The 8,536-nt window shown below is 33.4% G+C and overlaps 1 protein-coding gene across 1 annotated transcript; it reads right to left on the reverse strand.

The window, feature by feature from the left end:
- Window positions 1–556: 556 nt before the first annotated feature.
- LOC100257374 (uncharacterized) lies at window positions 557–5,721 on the reverse strand. The gene is made up of 3 exons (XM_002262815.4): window positions 5,108–5,721; window positions 3,471–3,494; window positions 557–1,220 (listed from the first exon to the last, which is right to left on the reverse strand). Exons 1-3 carry the CDS (start codon window positions 5,301–5,303, stop codon window positions 919–921), a joined length of 522 nt encoding a protein of 173 aa, XP_002262851.1. The 5' UTR covers window positions 5,304–5,721; the 3' UTR covers window positions 557–918.
- Window positions 5,722–8,536: the final 2,815 nt, after the last annotated feature.

An 8,536-nucleotide genomic window follows, 5' to 3' on the forward strand; every position in this document is an offset into this window, starting at 1 on the left:
ATTTACGATCATACCGATATAAAGATAAAGTTTGGTAAGAAAAATGCTACTTTATGTTAAGTTTGATTATACAATCATATTTTGGGAAGGTACAATGATTAAAAAACAATTGTTTTTTAAATGGACATAGATACAAGTTTGGCAAATCCCACCCAATCGCAATCAAGCTTCAACTAAATGGATTTTTGACTCTCTAGTTTGCAAAGAGCTGTGGCTTGTTAGTATCCCAGCTTTGTCATTTGAATGCTTTACAAATCTTAGACTTATCCAAATAATTTCATGCTTAGTCATTTGAATATTTTAAAAATTCGAAACAGTACAAAATCTGACACTGTCCCAGAAAAATGGCGAAAGATGGGTCATTATTTGAATAACCACTCAACCATAAGCAGACATTGCCCATGTGGACTGTCCTATGATTAAGGGAGAGTGACATATTATATTCTGTTTAAGAGGCTGTGCCCATCCCCCACAGCATGCATACCACGTGCATTCTTCTGTCAAAACCACCACCTAGTAACACAGTCTGTTGAGTCTCCAACTTTGAAGGCCAGCCTGATGCAATCAGATAGATATATTATTTTCCAAAACAAACAGGCCATAAGAGTAACAAGGCCTGTGGCCTTGTGCCCTAGTCAGTTGAGAAATGCATTACAACAACTCATATAGTGGTAAGATAGCTGATGGGTACAAAACATGTGGTTTACGAGTGGTGAATACATGCCATCAGATGGCACAAAAAAGAATATGCAAGTAAAATGTGCATGGGTTTGTGTGTGTGAGAGAGGGAGAGGGAGACTGTTTCAGCTTTTAATAAGAAGACTCAAAGCAGATTTTGCTTTCTTGATCATATAAATATCATGGCTAGAATAATTAACAAGTTGGACTGAAGAACAATTAACTAACTAATGTGAATGTTTATTCCCCTTCCCAACCAAGTCGACGAGCTCGCCGCTCCCACAAGGAAGTCACCTTCCTCTCCTTGATCAGCAATGCTTCAGCACGCTCCCTAGCCCCCTCACAAGTTTCAGTGGCAGAATTGCATTTTTCTGCCTCCCTTTGGTACTGGGAAGCCACCCTTTTTGCTTCAAGAAAGGTAATGTTCATATGGCGGGCATGCTCTGCAGCAACAGCCTCTTGCAGCTTCAACTCCTCTGTCAGAAGATCCACAAACTGCTTCTCCATCTCCCTCCTGAGATCTGGGTCATCGCCTCCACAGCCTGTGCCATCACCAAAAATTAAGATCATATGCATAAATGTCATCATAATTCAACAAAAAGTTGAAAAAACACCAGCTAGAAAGCAGGAGAGGACGGAGAGAGAGAGAGAAAGAGAGAGTGGAACATGAAGGGGTAGGGTAAGGCTGGGGAGATGGTTTATGGAGAATTGCCAAACAGCCGTAGGAACAAAACAGTTGTAGTGGCTAAACGAATCTGGTTGAGCATTCTCCCAAACTATCCTCTTGCAATACTTATCACCATGCCCTGCTCTTGGCTTGTAATAATTTTACTATTTAATGGAAAATTGAGTCTTGACCCTCCTTGCTCATTGTCCACCAAAACTTTGAATTAAAATAGGTAGTCATCGTAACTTTTGGAGATAGGGAAAGGCATAATGTGGAGATAAGAAGGACAAACAAAGTGTCTCCCTGCATCCTCCAGTTATTATCTTACGGTTTATCACCCACCCAAAAACGAAAGTGCAAAAATTTCACAACATGCTCTATAAAATGCAGACATTAAGTTTCACTGACATAAAGAGAATATGACCAACCCTTTAATACACCCGAGGTCTAAAATGGCTATAGTACTGTCTTTTCTATTCACCTATCATCTTCTTAGTTTTTATGACTTCATTAAACAATTAAAAGCAAACTATGGCCTGCCATGATCATCCATGGTTTCCATAGCCTCAACAGTACATCACTGGGTCCTATTGCCTTTCCTAGGAACTTTTCTAACTTTACACACCCTAGACTTTCAAAACACCTTTAATTTTTTCTAACCTCATAAGAATTGTCATTTTTATATCTGATAACTAAAGGACATAGACTTCCACCTTTCTCTAAATTTCATCATCTTTCATTAAGGATGTCTAATCCCTCGTCTTCGATATTGATAATAAAATTTAAGCCTACATTTTCCTTTTTCCTTATTAGCAAGTGTACAAGCATATATTTCAACAACTTTCATGCCTTCCTGTCAATAAAACTCATCACACACCCTAAATGTGGCATCCTTTACTACATTTTCCTGTTTCCTCATTCCTATATCTTTTTACAATCTTTCTAATAAGTTTTTATTTATATTTTTGGCAGGCATAATTATTAGTTGAAGTTCATCATTCCATTAACCTTTTTCAATGACATGTTGGTTATTTAAGAGCCACTTATGCTTTTAATAGAATTGCTCACTTCATTCCACACAATATTAGCTTCAAATTTAAAATTCCAATTTCCTTCTTTCATCACTATCTTAGAAAGCATCAATTTTATCCGTTCAAGTTCAAACCCCTATTTAAACATACATCCTGATTCACAAGGACATGTTAATTATACCTAAGGAAAATAACGATGATCACTCACATTGAACCAGTAAACCTGCTAGGAGGTTGCTAAGAAATGAAAGAACCATCAGAAGATGTGTTCCCGCCCTAATTTAGAACCTTGTACAATGGACTGTAAGGAAGTAACAGAGTACTAATTTTGTGTGTGCATGCTCTGGTGTTTGTATTTTATTTCATCAAATGGCAAACCCCAACTTTACAAGTAGATGAAGTGAAACTCAATTCCAGTGCAATATATCCTACGCGTTTGTTTATGTGTGAACATGCATGCATGAGAAAGAGATGATCAAAAATTTTGATTAGTGTTCTCCAAAATGGCTCAAGCAGTGTCCGACAAGCCATGTTTGTCTTTGCTCGACAACATCAAGCAATCCCTGAGGACTACACCATCATATGTTGAACATAACAATTCAATTGTACTCTTCAGTCTTAAAAGTTTCTAAGAACTAATTTGAATAGTATAAAGCATAAGATTCACATTCTCTTTTATAACCATAATTCATATTAATGAATTTGTTGTCGATAAAACAATATCAATTAGATCATATAGTTTATTCAGCAATGAAAGAGTTCAGAAAGAAAATTATATATTCCTAAAAGAAGTCTACAAAATTATATCAAGGCCTATTATCAGTAGACCATGTAGCACATTTGTACCCTAAATCTCAACTATAACATCACAGAAACCAAGAAAAAGTGGCATAATTTTGTGTATTAGCATTTTGCAGCCTTCAAAGTGCAACCTATTGCATGAATAGATAGTGGAACAGAAACTCAATAAAAAAGACAAGTTCCTTAGAATAAATTCCAATATTATAAAAAAGAAAAGGTCATCAAAACTAATATAAAGGAATAAAAAAAATTCAAAGCACTTCAAATGTTGAGTTTACAGGACGGATTCTAACCTGTGACTGAGAGATTGACCAACCCTGCAAAAGAATAACAAAAACCAAAAAGATAACAAGTATCAGTATAGGTTGAAATGGCAAAGTAACACATTTACAACAAAATTGAACATTTAATTTAATACCCAAATCACATTTAACAATCAGTAAACTACAAAGCAACAAGAACAACAATAACAAAAAAAAAAAAAAAAAAAAATTTGCAGCAATTTCAAAAGCCAAATTAGTTTTTAGCAAAGGCCAGCATGATTAGTTGATAGGCTACTGAGTAGATGACCCTCAGTTTAAAGAACAACCACAAGGAGAGCAACCAAACAAATGAGTACATTCCTTTCCAATTTATTAACCAATATCGATGCCTCTGTTTTCAATCTTCCTTATACTTTCCACCAACATGAAAGATCTGAAAAGAATAAGACATTTCTACTCCATTTTGAGTCATTTCAACAGTTAATAGTACTTCAAAATTTGGACCAATCTATTAATTGTCTGTACCATGTCATGATTGTGAGTGCAGTTTTAGAAGTTTTGTTAAATACTGCTGCTCAGCAACACTTACTTTTAAAGAAATAACAAACTATTTCAAGTTAGCCCAGTGCCAAAAAACCCCAGAACCCCTAATTTGTCACTGCTACCTACATGGCGCTTAGTTGTAAAACCAATATATCAGAAAGCACAAAATTTTGCATCTTATCCCACCTTCATAACACCACCACAAAAATTGCAACAAGAAAATTTTGTTCCTATGAACTATGAAGAAATTCATATCACACAGCAGAAGAAAAATCATCACCAACCATAAAGAATCAACAAAGAAATGCCAAACTTCCCCATGAATCAGTTTGAGAAACAGTCTCCAGGATTTTCTGACTAACTAAGTTAGCAATTGTGGCAACCATCATTCTATGGTAAAAGAGATCTTTTTCAGCAATAATCAGATCAAATCAAACATTTAGATAGTAAAAGGACTAAAATGAACAGATTGATCTTTCTGTAGCTACATACTGTGGGTGCAAGGTCATTTGATCCAGGTACTCATAAAGAAAAAAAAGAAAAAAACCTTCAAACAACCCAAGACGGTGCCAAGATAATGCTTAGTGATGCAGACGATATAAAAATGGAAAATAAAGGATCCTCCATATCAGATCTTGGTAAATTTCTTAAAAGCTACCAGAGTCTCATTCGATTTATTTATAAAAAATGGCAGATCAACGCAGGAAAAAACCAGTACATGACAGGACTCGTTACACTAAGTATTAATGTCGAAATCAAAAATCCAAAAATAGCAACAAAAATATATCCAAATTTCAAACTAAATGAAACGGACACTCCTTAATTTCACCCTTCTCATACAAACTGAAACCAAAAAGGCAAAAATCCCGAATCCGGCGGGTCACCTCTCCATAGCAGTTATTGCAATACCCACACAAGAACGAGAGCGCAGAATCCCAAACAGCACTAACAATAAATCAGAACCTCGAAAAGATGTAATGGGTACCCATAAATTTTCATTCAAATCGACAGACAACCAAACAGAAACAAAATTCAACACCAACACAGAAACGAAATCAACATCTAAAATCAGAATAAAAATAAATCAAACCCATAAAGAGAGGTAGAGAAAGAGGGAAGAATACCAGGAGCAATCTTGAGAAGAGACAAAGGAGGAGGGCAATCACAGATGCAAGGAGCACAAGAGGAGGATGCGTTTTCTCCCGACCCCATAGCCTTCTTGAGCCGCCAATACCAAGCAGGTCCAGACACACACAAAGCCGACAGCACTGCAAACACCACAAGACAACACCTCACGCAACCTCCCGATCTCCGAGACATCTCTCTCCTCCTTTCCCCCTCTCCCTCCGTCTCCGTCTCCCTCTCTGTGTGTGAGATCTAATGCAGTGATTGTTAGGGGCAATCAGCAACCACTTTTCTCTTTCTAACTTTTTGAAGAAGTCATTTTCACAAGGTGCTGTGGAAATTATGGGCTACACACGCCTACAAAATTACCAAACCCACTGTCCACCTTTTTGTAATATAGCTGTGAGGATAATGGAAGATACAGTGAGGTCCCAAGCTTCAACTCTGATCCGATTCACAATCCCCCACTTGCATTTCTGCAATTTCCACTGCTTCTTTATGAGTTATTTCTTATGAGGGGTGTGAGACTCAAGAATTTCATTTCTTTGACTGTCTTCTTCACATTTTTATTTTTTATTTTTATAATTTTTTTCTTCGGACAGTTGAGCAAGTGTCGGTGAGCATTGTCTGAGCTTTGCATCTCCTAAATCGAAGATCCAAAACTTCGGCAATGTGCTTTCTATTTTTTAATATTTTATTTTATTTTTTATAAACTAAAATCAAATTATTTTAATTTTTCAGAAGAGCTTTTTCTCCACCCAAGTTAAAAAAAATAAAAAAACAAAGTACGTAAAAAACATGTTTTAAGATGTTTTCTATCCTAAAAAAATAGAAAACATGATTGTTTTTGGGGAAAAATCTTAGTTATTTTTATTTTTTTTAAATTAATTTTAAAAATAATTATATAAATATGTAAAATAATTAAAAATAAATATTAAATATAAAAAAAATTATTTTAAAATATATTAAAAACATTTCAAGTTTATAAAGAGGCTTTTGTTATACAAAACATTAGAAAACAAATTTTCAAAATTATTTTTTAAAACTAATTTCAAAAACAATTTCTAACCAATGCCTTTTATTTTTAAAAACAAAAAATATAATATTTTCAGATAATATTTTTTTAAATTATTTTTACTTATTTTCTTAAGGTTTTTTGAAAAATAATTATATATATGTGAAAAATAATTAGAAATAAAACACTACATATAAAACTTATTTTTAAAATATATTTAAAAATATAGAAAATAGGTTAAAACTATTTCAACTTCCAAATAAACTTTTATTCTACAAAATATTATAAAATAATTTTTAAAAATTATTATCAAAAACTATTTTTGAAAACTCTTTCTAACATAGCAGTATTATCATTTTTTTTGCAAAATATAATGGAAAAAAACTTAAAACAAGAACATTCTTTAATACTAACTTAAGTTCTTAGAAAATTATTCAGTTAAAATATATCAAGAAACAAATTTCTTCCATTTGAATTTCATAAAATAAAATATATATATATATATATATATATATAAAAAAGGAAAACTCCCTAAATTTTTACATTGATGACCAAATAAAAGAAAAAATTTATGATTTTTTTTATTAAATATTTCTCTTTATTTTCTTTCTTTCAATCTTTTGGAAATCTAAGTATAACATAATAACTTTTTATTTATTTATTTAACTTTTGTACATAAAACCAATTAGAGAAAAAAAAATTGTAACTTTTTTTTCTCACCTTTTTATTTCATACTTTCATTTTTCCTCTATTTTTTGTTAGGAAGGAAAATTGTTTTACTTTTCTTTTTCTTTGGTATCTGTGGACCCCGCATTTCGGCTCAATGCGTTTCCCACTCGAAGGCGAGCTCGATTTTTATTTGAAAATTTGATTTTATTGATTATAAAATGACTTGGAGTCGCCACTTATTTTTGTTTTATTTTTAAAAGGGTAAACAAAATAAGAAAGAAAAACCCTAAGTGTGACTCCTTACTTTGGAAAAGGTGGCCTGTGAAAAACCGGGTCGGGTTCGGGGGTCAGGTTACTTATCAGGAAGGTACGGTAAAAACCGTAGCACCCCTCTAAGTCCCTAAAGACGGGTCTCTACTAATAAAATAAAGCAATCATGGCAGTGGACGAGTAGATCAATGAGTACCCAGAATAAATCATGCACACGTGAGAATCAAAATATGCTTGGACAATTACCAAAGTGAAAGTAGGTGCGTACCCGGGGCAACGAGCCACCATGCGCTATCAAGAGAGAGGTTAGTGCACAATTAAGAAATAATAGCATGCATGTCGGAGAGCAGGATAAATAAATCATATATGATAACCAAGTCAATCAATCAAATCAATCAATAGATCATAAGATCATGTATGTGAGGCCCCCACCAAAGCCCGATTAATCTTGCATGAATTAATATCACAAATTCCATTATTTAGGAATTATGAAGATTCATCATTCTTGCTTGTATAAAAATTAAAAGAAATATAACATTATTTAAAAATCGGAGTGAAATTAAAATTGTTCGAGAGAAAATTAGATTTTTGATTATTTGGAAATTGAAGTCTCGAAAGTTATTTGAAGACTGGAGTCTTGAGAATTAAATTTAAGAATTGGAATTTTGGATATTAAATTTGAAAGAAATTAGAATTTTGGAAATTAAATTTGAAAGAAATTGGAAATCAAAATTTTAAAGAATTATTTAAAAAAGGAATTTAAAAAAAAGAATTTGAGGATAGAATTTTGGAAAATTCGAACTTTGGAGAATTATTTGAAAATGAAAATTTGTTTTGAAAAAAAAAGAAAAAAAAATAAAAATAAAAATAAACTTTGATAAAATAAATAAATAAATAAATAAATAATAATAATAATAATAAATGAATAAATAAGTAAATAAAATGGATAAGTGGGCTGCCCGTGAATAAAGGTGGATTGGAGAAAAGTTATGGAAAAAGTGAGAGAGAGAAAAAGAATTGCATAAATGATTAAATAATGGTTTGGTGGTGAAATGAGATTCAAACTTATTATTATTTTTTCATGACCCACTTTCCCATAACTCTTCCAGATTTGGGCTAAATAATTGAAGTTAATTTACACCACATGCAGAATGCCAGCCACAGTCACATATATGACGATAAAAAGCTATTAGAATGGGCGCTTTGACTTTTGTGGGAAACACGCGTATCATCCTCAACTGCGTGGGATGCTTGAAGGACCAAATAAAAATATATATATATATATATGGCGTTGCAGAACCTGGTGTCGAGCTGTTGAACGACGAGGCTAAAATCGCGAGAAGCCTTGTGGAGAAGAGTGTAGCAGAAGACCCAGCGCGGCTCTGGAGGGAGCTGCTTCTTGGGATGGCAATCCGCCATTTTCAGCTTCAACAGCGGGTATATGTCACCCGGATAGGTCAAAATCGCTCCCAAA

This window comes from Vitis vinifera, chromosome 11, assembly GCF_030704535.1.
Source record: "Vitis vinifera cultivar Pinot Noir 40024 chromosome 11, ASM3070453v1".
Taxonomy (NCBI): Eukaryota; Viridiplantae; Streptophyta; class Magnoliopsida; order Vitales; family Vitaceae; genus Vitis; species Vitis vinifera.

Bases quoted from the DNA above. Each gene is read 5' to 3' on its own strand.
- LOC100257374 (XM_002262815.4), bottom strand. From the start codon at position 5,303: ATGTCTCGGAGATCGGGAGGTTGCGTGAGGTGTTGTCTTGTGGTGTTT. The intron at 3,495-5,107 runs GTATTCTTCCCT...ATTCTTTTGCAG, and splicing joins TCTTCTCAAGATTGCTCCTG to GGTTGGTCAATCTCTCAGTC. The intron at 1,221-3,470 runs GTTAGAATCCGT...GTGATGGCACAG, and splicing joins GGTCAATCTCTCAGTCACAG to GCTGTGGAGGCGATGACCCA.